Source organism: Anabrus simplex, chromosome 11, assembly GCF_040414725.1.
Source record: "Anabrus simplex isolate iqAnaSimp1 chromosome 11, ASM4041472v1, whole genome shotgun sequence".
Classification (NCBI taxonomy): domain Eukaryota; kingdom Metazoa; phylum Arthropoda; class Insecta; order Orthoptera; family Tettigoniidae; genus Anabrus; species Anabrus simplex.
This window is the reverse complement of record NC_090275.1, coordinates 12,319,445-12,338,657: the sequence shown is the minus strand read 5'-3', so window position 1 is coordinate 12,338,657 and position 19,213 is coordinate 12,319,445. Positions and strand designations below refer to the sequence as shown.

The following is a 19,213-nucleotide window of genomic DNA, read 5'->3' as shown; positions in this document are numbered from 1 at the left end:
GGAAGGGAACTACCTCCGTAAATTCTTAATGGCTGGAAACCAGGTATTACTTAATTGATAGCAGGTGTCCCTGTTGAAACTGTTAGGATTTCTACGTATTTCCACAGCTTCCTGTATAATCCTGGACCTGTAGTGTCTAGTGTGGGTAAGAGCCCGAGCATCTTGGAACATGACATGACCCGACAATAGAGCGTGCACATATATTACCGATTTGTCTGGTTGGTTGAGACAGATATTATGTTCGTGTTCTTTGATAAGGGTACCAATGGACCGGCATGTTTGGCCGATATATACTTTACTGCAAGTACAGGGAATTTCGTATACCCCAGGATGTAAAAGTGGGGACAATTTGTCCTTGGTTTTACTCAGACTGTGAGCAATTTTAATGGCGGTGCCAAACACGGTTTTTATATTGTGTTTGCAGAGGACCCTGGCAATTCGATCTGTGGTGTTGTGAATGTAAGGCAAGTAGACAGTTCCCTTCACTTCTTCCTTCTGTGAGCTTTGCTTGGTCGTTTCTCTGGGATGCAGAGCACTATGAATCTGCAAATCGCTGTAACCATTACCCTTGAACGCGACTTTAAGCGTGTCCATCTCCACCTGGATATGTGATGGCTCACAAATCATCTCGCCCTCTTGGCGAGTGTCGTGCGAATGCCTTGTTTTTGTGCTGGATGGTGGTGAGAATCTGCATGAAGATAGCGATTTGTGTCGGTAGGCTTACGATAGATGGTATGTCCTAAGGAACCGTTCAGTTTCTTTCTTACTAAAACATCCAAGAAAGGAAGGCATCCGTCCGACTCCATCTCCATAGTGAATTTTATTGAAGGATGTTGCTGATTTAAGTGGTTTAGAAATAGATGAAGCTTCTCAGGACCTTCTGTCCAGACCAGAAATGCATCATCAACATACCTCCACCATATCATAGGTTTGATGGGCGCCGAAGCAATAGACTCCTCCTCAAAATGCTCCATAAGAAATTAGCCACTACGGGCGAAAGTGGACTTCCCATAGCCACTACGTCCCTCTGTTCGTAAAAATTCCCACTCCAAAAGAAATAGCTGGAAGTCATGCAGTGGTAAAATAGCTTAGTAATGTCCTCAGGGAACAGGTGTTCAATGAGAGACATGACCGAGTCTAGGCACTTTAGTGAATAAAGACTCCACATCGAAACTCACCAAAAGTGCATTAGGTTGAAGGGTTATGGTTGACAGCTTGTTGACGAAATACCGAGAGTTCCTGACGTATGATTCAGTACGTCCTATTGCCCATTGTTTAGGAAGCCTTTCTCGTGGACAGTCAAGATTTCTTCTGAGGATGCAGGGCACAGTTCCCTGCGAAACGTAAAGAATTTCACCTTATTTTCTTGACATGGCATAAGCCCAAAAGCCTATAGAGCATCATGTCTATAAGTACGGGCCGTGAAAGCATCAATGGCAAAAGTACTGTTTGTTTAGCAGCTTGATCTGCAAATTTATTTGCTGTAATTCCAACATAGCTTGGAAGCCATGCAAAAGTTATTCTGGTGCCAACATCACCCAACCTGGCTAGAAGCTGCACCAGTGGGTGTTGCTAGGGACAGGAATCAACAGACCGCAGAGAACGTAATGAGTCTGTACACATGAGAAAGTGGCCTCTTTGTTCACTCAGCACAAACTGCAGAGCTTCTACGATGGGCGAAAAGCTACCCGGTCTACACTCTACAGTCACTAGGAAGCGAGATCTTCGTGCTAATTTTATCGGAGAAGAAAGAGCATTCATGTCAGTCTTTTTATCTAATACAGTATTCTTTCAAAGGTGCATAATCCATTGTTATCTGAATTATAATAAAAACGATATAAGCTGTTTATTAAAAATAAAACTATCAACCACTCACTGCTTGGTTTGTTTGTAGTTTCTTGGGATACAAGGTATTTCTTGTAAAGCGGAGGCCACACATCTTTGAACTCTAACACAACTTCAAGTGTTTCCAGTTCAACACAGGTGTATTTCATTTTGAGCTGATTGCAATAATAATAATAATAATAATAATAATAATAATAATAATAATAATAATAATAATAATAATAATAATAATAATAATAATAATAATTTTACAGTTCTAGTTTCCAGGGTGAGCCTCTTCCATTCTGTCTTATTGAGATATGTTCTGTTGTTAATGACGTCCTCCACTGTCCCTCCCCGATCTGCAATGTCCATCCAGTGGGTTCTTGGTCTTCCCACCATCTGTTTTCCTGCCACATGTCAAATTAAGAAGTCTTCAACCACAAAGGGAGTACTAATAAACGTGCCTGCTTAACACAGATTGATAGATTCAAAGGCACGGAAACAGAAAAATGGCTTATATTACTGGTTATGCCCTTTTAAAATCCATCATGTTCAAATACAGTTGTAACTCTACAATATAGTATAAAAATTCATTAAAATTGTGTTCCAAAACAAAATGTATCTAATAAATCTAATAATATAATAATGTTATTTGTTTCATGTCCCACTAACGACTCTTTTACGGTTTTCGGAGACGCTGAGGTGCCGGAATTTAGTCCCGCAAGAGTTCTTTTATGTGCCAGTAAGTCTACCGACACGAGGCTGTCGTATTTGAGCACCTTCAAATATCACCGGACTGAGCCAGGATCGAACCTGCCAAGTTGGGGTCAGAAGGCCAGCGCCTTAACCGTCTGAGCGACTCAGCCCGGCTCAAAATGTATCTAGTTAGCTATTCAGAGACATAGAGTTTTATCACCCAGGCCTTAGGGTGAGGATTTGCTACCCAGGTCAAGTGTACTTGTGGCCACCCTATTCAAGTTTGGAGAGGTTGCAAAATGCAGTGTATCTCAAACATGCTCATCTCGACTATGCTTTCATCATGATCCTAAGCAGGAACTTCATGTACTTTCCTTGTAAGAGTGAGAAATCCTCACAGAGCTGAGAATTGTATCAACCATTCTTAATTACAGTCATGTGTTGCTTGCATACCTTCTTTTTTTAATTCCTCTGCCTTCTTGGGATCCACAGGCGTACCAGGAACAGGACCCGATGAACCTGAAGGACCTGCACCACTGGCACCTGTCAAACATGGAGAGATGGCATTACAACAGCATTAAGTTCCATTTCTAAATGAGGGATCAATGGGATATTCAGTTAATGAAATGATTTACTGTATCAAGAAATTAATATCTTGGAGGAAAAAAAATCATACTGACTACTTACATTGATTAGAAATGAATCAAAACAGCAACAGATCCTAAAATTTAATAGGATTACTGAATAACATACTTTAAATACAAGTAATGAAAAGGAAATCAAGTCAAAACAGAGTGTGGGAAGAGGAGACATCATACCTGGTGGTGCAGAGGAACCCATTTGGACATGTGGCGGGTGGGACATATCCGGGTAGACCATGCCACCTTCTTGCCAATTACCAGTAGACTGGGATGGAACAGAGCTGTACTCCTGAAACATGACAACTCTTTTTACATTCCTATTAACAAAAATATAATAAAGGTGTTGCAATTTATGTATCTTAGTCTGGGTCATGAGTAGCAACGATGTAGCTGTGTATTCTGTTAAAGAATAAGGAAGCTATAGCCTCCTCTAGGCAAATCTCTAGTCCATACATCTCATAGCATTGGAACAAGATTAACATTTGTATTTACTTCGTACAGGAGGTTTACTCCACTGAACTTCTATGTCCTAACAGAAACAAGTAGGAGAATCAATTGGGATATCATTCATTTTTGTCTGGAGGATCAAAGGCCATTTATTGAGTTCTGATCATGAAAGCAAACAAATGTAACATGTGTTTTGTGAGATTTATTAAATACTTGTCAAATTACAACACATTGCTTTTCACTTGCTCAAACATCATGCAGAGAGTTGCAGACAGGAACAATGTTGTTTAGAGTGTGGGAGAATCAACATGGAGAGCACATGAAAATCTCTGTCTCTCTACAGCTGAGCACACAAGCCCAGTCTGGTATAATTCTAGACATGTGCTCACAAGGCCTCCATCTCTGGAGCAGCTATACTGCACCTCCTGACATTTGACAAAAGATAACAGCAATAAGCAAGATGAAGAAGGCGTAGACATCTGAAGTCCGCCTTCTGTATGACTATCAGCTGGCACGGCCAAGATTAAATACAAGGAAAAGTTTTCTTAATCAATGGAAACACTAACAGGGACACCTGATCAAGTACAAATAAGTGGCATGCAAGGTGCAAGAGTAGAATGGACTGGTTGACACCAAACGAGATCTTTCCTCCTGGTCATACCGAGAAATGGTTAATGTAACATGAGCAGATGTTACGAGGTTCAGAAATGTTTAGTCCATGGTGTGTGAATGTAAAGCTGAACAGACAACATATCAGTACAGACTGTCCCCCCCTTACATTGATTCCCAACTGGGGTTCCACAGAACCTCTAGGTTTGGTGATTCCATTTAGTGGTTATTGTGAAAACGCGTAAACTATTTTGAGAACAGTCAAAACCCTACTGCTGTCTTCATATAGTGGACAATGAATGCAAACTCACCACAACAATATGTTTGTTTTATGTCAAAGCATCCCCAATTTCCATAACATCATTACACTAAAGTGTTGTAGAACTTCTTATGTTTTTAACTGAGAATGAATCTCTTAAAAAAAAAAAAGGGGGGGGGAGAGAGAGAGAGAGAGAGAGAGAGAGAGAGAAACTAACAGAGACAGTATTAATATACATTTCTTTACCTATAAACATAAAAAATACTGCCTCTGTTAATAAAATTACAGTGAATGCCTTTCACTGAAGATTATCAACACATCTGCATTTAGACACAACTCCTAGTTGTGTGTCAGCACGCGGGACGCAATCGTGTGGAGCCTGGTCAAATTTCAGGTGTTCTGTCAAGAAATGGCATGGCATGTTGTTATGTATCATCTGAAAGAGGATGAATGGCTCTTTCTCGCAAGAAAAACATAATTCAGTTATCTCGACTAGTTCACCCTTTATTCAACACCGAGTGTAAAACCCCATACAATCCAAAGGCCAGTAGCAATCGTATCACGTAGAAGGTTGTTGTTTAGCACGAAATTCTGAACAGAAACAAGAGGGAAAGTGAGTCAGAACTGCCAGATTGTGAAGATATGTTTTGTGGCAGTGGTGTTAGTAAAGGATTTGAGGAAAGCAACAGCAAATCAATACATTCTGAAAGTGATGAAGGCATGATGAGCGACCAGGTTGGAGGAAAAAACCAGCAAATGTACAGTTGAAATGGCAGGGTGGAAGAGGCGGCAGCAAACCACAATAATGTTTGATTTCTGGGGCTAGTGGTACAGCGCCAGCAATACTTGGTCAACTCTGTGGCTCATAAAAGCCCTTATTTAGCTGATATGAATGTAAAAAAATTCTCTGCACATCCCTGACAACTTCAGAATTTTCCACATCAGCAAAACTACAGAAATCAAAATGATCCAAAGGTAAGATTTATGATTATTTCATTTTATTACTTAACACCTCAGTGAAATGGAATATTTAAGTCCCACACTACCTAGCCTACAGAGGTGATTCAGATGGGGTCGGCAGCCTGCCTAGCAAAGGACGTCCATACAACGTATGGAGGCTGATGTCAAAGGATTAACGTTTGCATGAGAACCACTATTAGCTGAGAAGTTAATGGCGACAAGGCAGCTGAGATCCACAAGAAAAATGTCATAGTTATGAATCAATCATTATTATTAGCACAAAATATCATCTGACATCCATCAAGGTTACTGGACTCATACTACGGGCCCAAGGCACTATCCCACAATTTTCTGTCAAATATTGTATTTTAAATTTAACAAGTGATCTTACTGTACTCAAAGGATCACAATCTATCTTGAAGAATCATTTGCATGGAGTTTAAAAGTATAAATCTACCTTCTTTGTACTTCACATGCTACAATACATTCATTGGATTGTATTGAATTTTAGTATTGAATTTATAATTATATTCTTTTCTACTATGCACAGATTACAATATACTGTATCAGTAGTCTGTATAATTAATATTTTAAAAGTCAGCCTTAACATATTTGGTCAGTATGCTTTATATAAGCAACCTTCAGGTGAGGTCGGCAAAGAAGGTCCATACAACTTATACAGTCAGGGATGTGCAGATATTTTTTTTTACATTTGTATAAGGCTTTTATGGACGACAGAGTTGATTGAGTATTATTGGCGCTATACCACTAGTCCCAGAAAACAATTTTCAATGTGTGATGTTATCCAAACTCTCACAAAATGTACTGAGTGCCTGACCTAATTTAGCTTCCTTAGAAACTAACATAACAGCCACTAATCTAATCTATGAGTTTATGAAGAGTTTTGGGATGTCTCTGAAGTGGTCTTCACGTGCGATTTCAAATGAAAGCAGAACACTTTGAGGATTCTGACATGGGACTGCTATGAGGCAAAGAAACAGCTTAAAAGGTATCTCATTATATTATAGATGTAAAGAACGAAGACAGATAAATATGATTAAAATAAATTTCAAGCACAAGTTTCTCAAGAATGTAATGAAGAATTTTATTACGTATCCGCAATGAAGTTCAAGATGATATTGAAACAGATGTGTCACATATCAGCAAATTACAGCACCTTTACTACATACCTCAACAAAAATTTGAAATACCAGTTAAAAAATAAAATTTATTGAATCCGAACACAAGAGTTGATTTGATTTAACATTACATAATGATAAGATCTTGCTCTTGTAAATTACAACTGAGAATTCACTCCATTATACTGAAAGTTAAAATGGTACTTGTAGTATAAAGGCACCTCTCTCCTCATCTCAAACACAACCTGAGTTCTGCCATGTCTGTCTGTGTTTGTGCTAGCTAATGTTGAGAAACACCAAAAGAGAGAATATTTAGAAGATTTAGGTGCATGAAACATTAATCTACGACAAATGGGAGTACAATGGCAATTTCAGCCAAGAAAGTGAAAGAAAAAACATCCATCTAAGCACTTTCTTGGCTTATGCTCCATAAAGACCTGAAGTATATGTTGAACATAAAAAAGACTTTTACAAAAAATGTTCCAGACAAAATATACCGTACCTATCTATAAAAGGTAGCCCTGAATAAGCATTTTTATATTATAGTTTGCATTAAAAATCTCCACCTGAAATTAGAAACTATACTTTGAGGTTAATGACCTCAATAATTGTGGCCGTACAGAAGATAATGACTCTCTGTCTCTGGTGTCAGTTTCAGCTACCACTTGGTGCTATACCAAGACCTGGACTAGGGTCGAAACCGGTCCCATTTAAATAAGAATGTAATTACTACATTTCTTTCTTTTATGTATTGAATTGGTTGAACTTCAATTATTTAATTTTTAAAAGCGAGGGTAACTTGCGGGATAGTAGCTTAGTCATTGTCCTGTCCTCGGCTTGTTCGTGCACATGAGGAAAATATTTTGGACCTTCAAGACATTCTCCACTCTACTTTGGCGTTCGAGACCGCAGCGCATGACCTTGAATGTGCCGCGCTGATCACCGGGAACTGGCAGTTTGCTTCTACAAATCTATTCGTCTGCGACTTCAAGTTTATTTATAATCTTCATATATTATTTGATAGTGTTGTGACTTTGTGCCTGACAGAGTGTGAAACTGACCCATTTCTCCAATATTCATAAACATTGTGTGATTTCGCCTACTTGTTTTTACGGCTGACGATGACCTGGACTAGGGTCGAAACCGGTCCCATTTAAATAAGAATGTAATTACTACATTTCTTTCTTTTATGTATTGAATTGGTTGAACTTCAATTATTTAATTTTTAATGTTAATAATTTCAATACGGAACAATGAAATTTTTATCTTTAAATGCTACCGAAGTAGGATTATGACTTAAATTCCAAGTTCATCAGTGTTTGTAGAGAGTACAAATGCCTGAGGAGAAATGTCTGTACTAAATATAGGAATATGTCACAACACAATCGGAAAAAATATAGAAGGCATGGCTATTAGGTTGAGATTGACAGGAAGTGAGGAAGAGGATCAAAAAAACCTCAGATCAATGTATTGGATGGAAGTAAACAAGAATACAGGATTACAATACGATCAGGCGCTGGTGCAGTCAGCATGTAGCTTCTAAGTCAAAAATACTGTGGCTTGAAAGTTTTCAAAATTTTCTGTTGACACCTCATACATATTTTGTATTATTGAGGATCTTCTTCTAATTTCTTCAATAATAAAACAGACGATCCTATTGAAGAACTGCGTTATGTCCATTTCCGAATCAACCGTTTTTTAAATATTATTTTTGTTTAATTCATCTCCTACTATCTTTAATACTTCTGCGTACAAGATATGTAAAAATTTTCTTAATTTTCCTTGTATCTGTTTTAAATATGTATGAACATTGTCTTGTGCTGCGAAACTCATGAGCTGTTCACGGAATATAGGACAGTACAGTATTGTCCTGTTCTGCATATTGTCTCCGTATAAACTTAGCTTAAGGCATGTTTCATTCAAGGCAGTATCGACTTTCTTTTTTGGAATGCACAGAGTTTGTCCACACACGACAAGCGTACTTGGTTGCAGAGAAAGAGTGTACCAAGTTACCTGATGTGCTCCCAAAGGGTTGCCCTAACCTTCATGTCGACGGAATGGCAGTGTCTTTTAAATGTGAGTTAACGATCAAGCTGAACTTCAAGCTACTTGATGGGTGAGGAGAACACTTGTAGTCTTCCTTCCCAACAGGTTTTTGGTATTTGGTTTGTAACATGGTTGCAAAGATGGAACAGTGTGATCTGTGTTTTGTTGGGATTTGAATACAGGAAGTTGTCTTTATAGTATCTGAATAATCACTGAGGCAGATTTTCAGCACAAATTCTATGTCCTCAAATAATTTGGATGGTGCTCAAGAACCAAGCTCATTGGTATATAAAAAAGTGTTTTGTGTTCTGATAGGTTGATCATACATGTAATTAATGAGAAGTACTAGTGCAAGGACAGTACCCTATGTGAGACCATTTTTTGGTTCCTTCAACAACACATTTAACCTTGAAGTGTCACCTGCAATCTTCTATTCTGTAAGAGGTGTTTAAATGATTCTTGTGAGTTTGAAATCTTCTGCCAGTTTAAACAGCTTGTGTACAAAGCGTTGATAGTATACACTATCATAAGCAGCAGTGAAATCTATGGAAGGAAAAAGAAAAAAGAAGCCAGTAGCAAGACCTCAATATATTGAGTAAGGTTTAGTATTTGGTTAGTATATGATCTGGTCTGACAATCTCTCCATGTGAGATTTGTGCTGAACAAAATGGAGGCAGGACAGTTTTGCCTCCAGGTACTCCAGTTTTCTCTGGCAACACACTCTAATATCATTTAATTATTCATCTGCCTGTCATTAATCATTGCTCTAGAGGGGTGCAACAGGCTTTGGGAGCCAGCACAGTCCCTATTTTCACTGCTAATTGGGTGCTTCTTTCATTCCATCCCGACCCAGTTGGAACTGGAACAAGCTGTGGATTTTTCATGATCCGGTCTGGAACTTGGTTGCTGCTTAATCAATTTACCCTCCACAGATACAAGCATTCTATTAAGATTGACGCATTAGAACAGCTTGAAAAGATGACTCAGAGGGCAGACTGGCCTGAAATTTTTGGTTGATCTGGTGTCTTACCTGGTTCCAAGAGTGCCACAATTTTGGCCTTAAGCCAGCTTTGAGCGATCTTCTCAGAGTGAATATACCAATTACAGAAGTTGGTGAGCCATGCCAAGGTCTTGACACTAACATTCTTGATCTGTTAGTTCCTTATGACTTCCTTGCTTTAGGCTTTTTAACGGTGCGGGAGACTTCCTCACAGGTGAACAGCATATAGAGGCAGGAAGGTCGAGTTCTCAGTGGTTTGGATGGATGGAAGTTTTTCCGCAAAGCTTTATCATACGTCCATTCATGATGAGCTGATGTGCCACCTGGTCTAGAGTAGTGTTATTTGGTATCAGATAAAAGGCAAAATGTGGTCCAAGCTTTCCAGCTGCTATGGAACATATTGATCTTCCACTGATCTGTTTTCCTTTTCCCAGACCTCATTTAGATCATTGGATAACCTTGCAACCTCTCCAGAGGTATGCAGCTTGAAGATACTTAAGCACTGGTTCAACCTCCTTAGTCAGGCCAGGGATGTACATTTTTGGTGTCCCAGTAGGCAGAAACTTCTTTGAGACTTCTCGAATGGCATCTCTGAACTCTTTGTATCCTTCACAAGTGATTGTGATACTTTCAATATCCAAGTCCAATTGTACCTGGAATTCCTCCCAGTTACATTTCTTGAAGCTGAAATGAGTACAATGGGCGAATGCCAGCTGTAATTTTACACATGATGAAGTGGTGTTGGCTGTGTGAGAAGTAGTTATATACTATTTTAAAAGCTGCCTCTGTGGATCAGTGGTAGAGTGTCGACCTCTGGATCCCAAGATAGCAGGTTCAAACCCGGCAGAGGTACTCAGATTTTTGAAGGGCGGAAAAAAGTCCATTCGACACTCCATGCCGTACGATGTCGGTATGTAAAAGATCTCTGGTGACACATTTGGTGTTTAGTCGACAAAATTAATTAAATCTCAGCCATAGACAGCCAAGAGAGTTTCGGTTTACTTGATCTGCCATCTAGTGGGCCTACAGTAAAACGGAACGTCAAAATTGACGAGCAGACTGCCAGATGACATCAAATTGAAATGCCTGCACACGGTAGCTGAGGCTATACGATTATTATTATTATATGAGTTTGTAGGCTAGTGTTGATGAAGATCATGTGTAACTGGATCAGTGCCTGCTGATGAAAGATATGGGCTGTTTGGAATTGGACATTATGATTAGCTTCTATCCATTGCTCGATAACTTCCCCACTTTCACCCACCTTACTGTATCCTGAACTTGAACTGTAACTACTAAAGTCACCTACAATAATCTTAGCATCCTGCATCTTGAAATTTGCACATTCTGAAAAATAAACTGTCTTGAAGGTGGTTTACAGAGTAATGGTGCAGTGCAGCGACATACCCAGCGATTAATATTTGCTTAAAGTTTTGCTGTTTAGCCAGTTGTGAATACAACTTTCACCAATATACTACTTTCTTCTGCTTTCTTATCACAGCACAATTTCTAATATTCTCTGCATCTGTAATAATGTGAAGCTTTCTTTTTTTCATTGTGAACAAATAATAACGAAAAATTGTAGCACTTGCAGTCTACTTATTAGGAGATTCACACCGCTCTTATAAACAGGTAATTGATGCCATGCACAACACTGAAGTATAACGAAGGTTCATGTATTAGAGTGGAAACATCCATATCCCAAATAATGCACACATCTACGTTTTTCAGTACAAATTTTGAAAAAAAAATTGTGTATGGGTTATTCATAAATATACAGTGCTTTGGACTAAACTATTTCTGCCACTGCCACGAACATTATACGTATGAAGAATTCAAATGATAAACCTAACCACGTGCCCCACCAATGTCCAGTGCAATTTGAGTGGACACATGCTTCATGTGTAGATCAGTCTATTTCATCAATATCAGTAGCCAATTTTACAGAAATGATGGGGCCATATAGCTTTACTTTCTAGGTGAAACGGTCTTGGGCTATTCCTGTCCATGTATTCCAGCGATTTTTTGTATATCGTTATTCCATTGGTGCTATGATCATCTTGGTCTCGGTTGGTCTCTATGACTCCACTCCAGTAGGCTATCAATTTCCCCAACATGTCAAGTCCACTCTCCAGGATATCATTAACTTTGATCTGTACACTACCTCTGGGAATTCATTTGTCGCATATAACTTTGGTTTTGAAAAGGTTAATGATCAGGCCCACTGAATGACATTCTGAGAAAAGTTCTGCAACTACAGACTGGAATTCTTCAAAGTCGTTAGCAAACAATGCAATGTCATCTGCGAATCTCAGGCATTTGAGCCTTCCCTGATTGATTTAACTCTTTGCCGTCCCTAACGCTCCAGAGTGCTCTAATATTATCACCTGCCTGCCGTGCTGGACGCTCCAAAGTGTTCGTCACACTCATGTTCATTAGATGTGTGTTGAGATAAATATTGAAGGGTCTTGTGAAACCATGCTGTATTCCCTTGACTCAGCAAACTGCCAGGACCTTGTTGATAGCATTTCCTGTGTATAATTCCAAAGCAGACCTACTTTATAAACATCGTCTTTAGTTAGATATTATTCTTGTTCAAGTTCTCACCATGTCGTCTAATCACGGAGTTGTGTCTAAAGGTTCTTATGCTGTCAACAAATTCAGATTCTGTGAATGATGATAAAGTGAAACGAAAAACCGGTAAAGGCAATAGGGAAATTGAGTGTCCTTGTGCTGTCATAAATTACACAAAACGTATGGGTGGCGTGGACATCAGTGATCAGGAAAGAGAATACTAAGGGGTGGGTGATCGTCTAAAAATGGTGGAAATTTATTGTTCATTTTGTGATCAATGTGTGCATTGTGAACAGTTTCATTCTTTATGATATGAGTAACTGACCAGTTCTCTCAGCTCATGGAAACAGACAGCTGAACTTCTGGCACAACTTGGTGCAACAGCTGATTGGAAATTTCACATCTCGCAAACGTATGGGCAGGAAAAGTTCACCCATTGGCTGTCCATCCCAGAAATTATTTAATTCTCCTGTGAAGTTACCTGGTCGTGCCAAAGTGTGTGCTTTGTGTTTACAAATTAAAAATACGGCAGCTTCTGGGAGAGGCAAACAAACAACATTCAAATGCAAGCAGTGCGATCTACCACTGTGCAGGATGGGGTGCATTTTGGAATACCATCCAGAGCGAAATGTGGGTATTCAAAATTAGGGTGAGTAAATATTTATCTGCACTAATCATTAGGAAGGAAATGCAAAATAAATTACATTTTATCCTCATTTGTAGGACTTCTAGTTATTTTCTTTTAAAGGACTCTGTCACAAAACACTGTAATTACGGCCGGGCATCCGCTTTTAACTGGGAAACGGAAAAGGGTTGACTACTTGTCTTATTTTAACATTGTTAATTCCAGGACAGTTGAGAAAAGCTTTAGTTATCATACATAAACTACGTGTAGTGAAGAAGATTGTTAGAAAAATTCAGAAACAAGAAAAAGTTGAAGAGGATGCTGAGAAAACCCAAAATACAGTGACAGCATAATTCCAAATTTTTGTTGAGGTGTATATTACAGGTATGAAGCATGACTTATCTTACCTGCATGTGGTTAGAATGAATTTGCACAGCTCCTCCACCAAAGGGATGCATCATCTATTGGGTAACATAGACAGGATGAACTTTGTTCTCTTCATACATTCTGCTCTCATAGCAAACAATTATTAGATTACTTAGTTTACATAACTACTACCAGTGTTGCTGGCTGGAGCAAAATTCAACCACTTTTAAATGACAGATGCAATCACGACATTTTAACATTCACTGAAATATGGAATTGTTTCAAAACACTCCATTCAATTCAGCCATACGTTGCAAAGGAAAATAAAACAATGTGCAGTAGAAATTGGTTAATTCAAACCACAATGGTCCATAAAATACAAACAATTTGAATTACTGATGAATTCAAGTTAAATAATTTCACACATCCTACTTACCAGAATCTCAAATTCAAAATGATCCCCACTTTTTCAGTGGTTCATTGCGTTACAATGACAGTAATATATGGCAAAATAATACAAACACATTTTATTTTAAGCAAATCCATGATGGAAGAACTTGCAAAAAGTTCTGAGCATAACACAATACAGTTCACAATTTAAGTGAAATGAGCTGGCTTCAATGTTGAACTCCTTTCATGTGCCCATAGCTGGCAGGCAGCTCCTCATAGAGTTCTAGGTTTAGGCCTAATGAGCAGATTTTCCTGGTCATCAAAACTCAAAGTTTCCAACATGATTTTATGCTGTAATTCTCTTCAACCCACACAGCAATCCATCATCATTAAACATCATTTTGTTTTAAATAAGAAGACTTCAAATATGGTATTTTTACTCTGAATTAAATAACATAATAACACCAAGCAGCAACAAGAAAAGTTTTAATTATTCATGAATTAAAAATGGAAACGGTTGAAGTAACCAAGTTCACTGCAGATATATTTCAGAAGAGACTAATCAGCTTTCGGTGTTTAGTCGGAAAACCTCTATGAACAAAAACACTTGTACAATTAGCGACAGCTACGTACAGACAGAAGATCACGCAATAGCATCCTGAGCCAATCTGAGCCAAAGCTGGTGTGTTCCATCCTGAGTCAGTCCAGTGGTATACGTGAGCCTCATGACGGTAGATTTACCAGCACCTTCATTTCTTTGCAAACTGAGTTATTGGAATACAGCAGTGCGTTCTTACTGTTACTTAATTACTTACACCGGTTATGCCCTCCCCCTCTCTCATATCATGTTCATCCTCTGGTTTTCTCCACACACTTTCTTTCCATTCTTCAGCTCTGTTCTATTCTATCCTGGTGTCTTTTGTTGTATTTTATTTGTATTTGATTAGTTTCTATTTATTTCTTCTACCACATTCATCCCTGACTCGTCTGATGCCCTCTCTGGTACTACTCATGCACACACGGTGTGACAGAACATTTTAATTGGAGCTTAATGTTTGTCGTCAGCTCCCGCTTGGAATACCAGCGCTGGTGACGAACGAGCGTACCACTCCAGTTCCAACAGTAATGCATTCTTAAATTCAAACCCTCATTATTGTAGAGGATTTCTTCTAAAGACGCGGAGCAAAGTTTTCTGCGAAACACAAAGAGTTTCACCCAAAAGCCTATATCATGTCTACAAGCGCACGCTGTGAAAGCTTCAATGTTAATTTAAAGAAGTTAAGATTATTTTCCACAGTTTTAATGTGTCTCTAATAATAATAATAATAATAATAATAATAATAATAATAATAATAATAATAATAATAATAATAATAATAATAATAATAATAATAATATATTGTAAATACCATCTTTTGTTGCTGGTGGATACCAATGATGTTTTTTGTCTCGATACTCGGATACTTTCATTCATGAAATAAAATAGTAAAATCCCAATTTCTCAACACAATATTATTTATTCAATACGTATGTTTTTTGTTAATACTTCAACAACTGTAAATAAAATTCAAATATATTGTGGTATGGTGTATTGGGTTCTAATTAGTACCAGTTACACATTTTCCAAAAACCAAATGTTAAGGAAGTATGAGCAATATTTAAAAAATAAAATGAATGATAAAACAGTAACTTAACAGCGTTTTAAGCTTTTGTTAACAGATACAAGCATTCACACACTGTCAAGGCTCTTGCGATATATGTAAGTTCAATATTTTAGAGTTAGTTTTTGCAACTTTGGAAACTCTGTATTTGTTTTCCAATAATTGTAAACACTCGAATGGAGGGATAACAGATTTTGTTTCAGGCATGTGGTGATTTCATCTTCAAAAGTGTTAACAATGAATTTATTGTGGCATTGTCTTGCATAATGCTGCTGTACAAGCACCATATACCATCTGCTGGCCATCCGATATTTAAAAAAGCTTTTACTTTTTCTAGCGAGTATTTAAATACAACCTATGATTTCAACATAGATTTGAATACACAGCATATTAAAATGGAGTTACAAGTTCACCTCTTCAGTTGTAGATTCATTATCCTCCTGTTCATTAGCGACTTGCAATAGCTTGGCTTTAGCAGCAATGAGAGCACTTGAAATGCAAAAAGCTTGCCCTCAAGAAGGGTTCCAACAGGACTGCAACGGAACTTTTTTGTTGTCTTCAATGTCTTTGTACCCCACATTAATTGTATCAACCAATGAGTGTCTTACTGTCATAATCCCTGATCCACTGTGTGATGGTTTCTGAAGATGAGACATGACACTGTTCAAAATGGGGATTGTTTTGGACACTGTTACTGTAGAACAACTTAGGGCGTGTGTTTCTTGATCATATATGTTTAATGTATTGATCAATAAATCAATAGGTTTCCACAGATACTGTAGAATTTACTGGAAGGGCGAGATCGGCCGATTCCAATACAACGGTTCTCTTCTGTTCTTCAGATCATACGCTTTCAAGTGAGGGTCACACACTCTTGAATATCACAAAATTCAGCCAGAATCAAATGCACTGATTAGGGAACAAAAGAACACTGCTGGAATGCATTACTGAAGATGTCTGCCATTGAAACCATGTCCCATACTAACCTATGATTTTTATTCACTACTTGTTTACCATAGCTCTTTAACGCTAGTTACGTTCTGTCATACAGCGTGTCTTACTTCATACTGTTAAGTTTAATACTGCAGACACATTTTGCAACACACAGCAACACTGGTCTTTCTCAAAATATTTCAAGTCTAAATAAGTCATTAACAGATTGTGTGCAGAAATACTATCTGGACCTAAGTAATACCAAGTCAAGCACATAACATGCTCATCTTCTTGACCTAGCAGTACTCAGATACAGAAACAGAAAGAGCAACAAAGACAGGTATGACATGAGATGCAGCTCAAGGTACTGATACCTGTACATAGAGGCATCCAAGGACTTAATATGTACACCTAACTTTAACATGCAATTGAAGAGATGATATAAAAAGATACTTAACCTGATTCAGCTAACTTATACTTCACAAAACATACATGAGCAGGATTTGCATACTAGGTCACTACTTGTATCTGTACTGATTATAGAGTAACTCCGAATAGAATGCACATATACATACACAAATATTATGGCTGCTAATAGACCTTGACAAACTGTTAAGAAAAAAAAAAAAAAAAATGCAACTGATGTGCACGTTAACAGAAACATAGTACACTGCTGGCAATACAGATCTCCTGATGGCGAAGGTCAAATGCAAGCTTACAGCTACAAGAGGCATACAGCCAGGTTAACTTATTTGGTCTTGCAGTGGTAACGTCTTTATTATAATGTATAAATTTCATTTTTGTTCCGTACTGAAGTGCAATTATAAGAATAAATTGACAAGAGGGTCCACGTCTCATAATTCAGCTCATCAGCAAGACTAAAAGGTAGAAAATGAAATTAATCAGAAGTCTGAAGCCTTTGTATGATAAGAAGTTACTGATAAATTTCTTTCATTTGCTGGCCATAGTTTCTAGAAGTAGCAAGCCTGCCTCTAACTAGCTTCCTGGCAGGTCAGGGCTGGTTTGAAGTCCATGCAGCCTATGCAAGAACAATTGAGGTTCTATCTGACGGTGAGATACTAAGCCCAGTCTAGAAAGCTAAGAATAATGACCGAGAATATTCACCATGCTCACCATGTGTTACCTTGTAATCGGAGCAGCAGTCGCTTGGAAGGCCAAGTCCTGTCACGCATGTAGCGGTTTGGTATCAACATGGGGTGTATCCTCCTTTACGATACAAGGTACGGCAGGTGGGAGAGGTGCTGCGCATGGACAGCAGGAGTAAATTTCATCAGAAGTTATGGTGTGGGTATTGTGACGATAATAGCCCATGCACAGAATGAACCAATAGAGCAGGTCAAGAAACGAAAGAAAGGAAAACAGCAAGTGGGAACACCAGACAGACAAGCACATTGAGGCCATTTCTACTGCTCACATGTCCAAATGGCATGACCATGGTTGGAGGAATAGAATATCTAGGCTAGCCATCTGCCCAAATTGCAGACTACGTTGGAACTGTAGTATAATTTGTACATCATCATCGGTTTGCCCTTCCAATGAGTAGGGTACGTGTTTGAAAATGAGCGTCTTCCAAAGTTGCTTATTCAAAAAGATTTTGTTGTTCATGACAGATTCCCAATTCCATCCTTTTCTCTCCACGTCTTCCCTCACTTAGAACACCCATGTCCTTCTTGGTCTTCCAGCTGGTCTTCTACCTGTTATTCTCTTTTCCAAATAAGCACGTGGAAACCTTGTGCTATTCATTCATTTAACATGCCCGAACCATTAAAGTCTAGATGACCTAAGTCTTTCCTCCATCGATTCATTTAGAGCTAGGTTAGATCGGATCTCATCATTTTTCACGTGATCAAGTCGTGTCTTTTGGAGGGCAGTTCTAAGCAATTTCATTTCACAGGCTTGAATCCCACTACAATCCTTTGATGTTAGTGTGCAGGTTTCCAGTGAACATGTAAGGATGGGAATGAAATATGACTTTTACAGGATCATTTTTGTTCTTTGTGGGACCTTCTCATCCTATAGTAGGTGTCTAACAATACTGTAAAAGTTAGAACCTTTGGTTACACTGTTATTTCTATCTCGGCTCTATTATTACTAGCCATTACGCTTCCTAAATATCTGAATTGGTATACTGCTTCAACTTGATGGTCCTGCAGTTTTATGTTGCTTTATGTTGTATTATGTCTGCTGATTTTCAATGCTGCTGTTTTTGATGGGTTCAATTTCATTCCATAATCATCAAACTTCTTACACCATACATTCAGAATATTTTGCACTCTTTCCCCTGTTTCATCCCATATTGCCACATCATCTGCAAACACCAGAGACTGAAGATCTTTATTACCTTTTCCTTTTAGTTCCTTTAAAACAGTATCCATAATTGCTATGAATAGAAGAGGTGATAAGGCACTTCCCTGTTTTACTCCATTGGTTGTATTGAACCATTCAGTGACCATCTCCAATACTGACACAGCTTTTGCAATTAGTATATAACATTTGGATCTTCGTAATAAGGTACTCCGGTACACCAAGTTTTCTGAGACTTTTCCAAATACAGTAGAAGTCCGCTATAGCAAGAATCATAACGGCGAAAAATTTACTTGCTATAGCGGATTGTCGTTATATCCGATTTTTGTAGAAGTTGGGAAAACTCACGGTACACATTAACATCAGACCGAAACGGCAATCAGTTTGTTCAAAACTTGCATTTTTGCGGATGATATCCACACTACAGCTTACTTGTGTGTTATTTTTCAAAAACAGATACTACGTGAAAGTGTATGTTTAATTTCATCCAAGACAACCCTGAATGCATTGCAACCCCCACTTTTTCCTTCAAAAATTTAAATCAGACTAAGTACACTGTAAAATCACATAAATGCCTTTCCTGTACAGTACACATTTTTAGACTATCGTTGTCTTCAAGTCAAGACCGAACATTTGCTTTAATTATGCCGTATTTTATGTGGCTGCACAATTAGTCTTTATTTCTGCAGGATTAATAACCATTAACTCAAAATTG

At 38.2% G+C, this 19,213-nt stretch overlaps 1 protein-coding gene across 2 annotated transcripts in view; it reads right to left on the bottom strand.

Moving 5' to 3' along the window:
- Nucleotides 1-19,213, bottom strand: part of LOC136883457 (zinc finger matrin-type protein CG9776) — a 135,527-nt gene that overhangs the window by 77,890 nt on the left and 38,424 nt on the right. For both annotated transcript variants that reach the window (XM_067155768.2, XM_067155769.2), the window contains 2 exons: nt 3,342-3,453; nt 2,977-3,066 (listed from right to left, as the gene is read on the bottom strand). In XM_067155768.2, the coding sequence (XP_067011869.2) occupies nt 2,977-3,066; nt 3,342-3,453 (202 nt within the window). The remainder of the gene's footprint in view (nt 1-2,976; nt 3,067-3,341; nt 3,454-19,213) is intronic.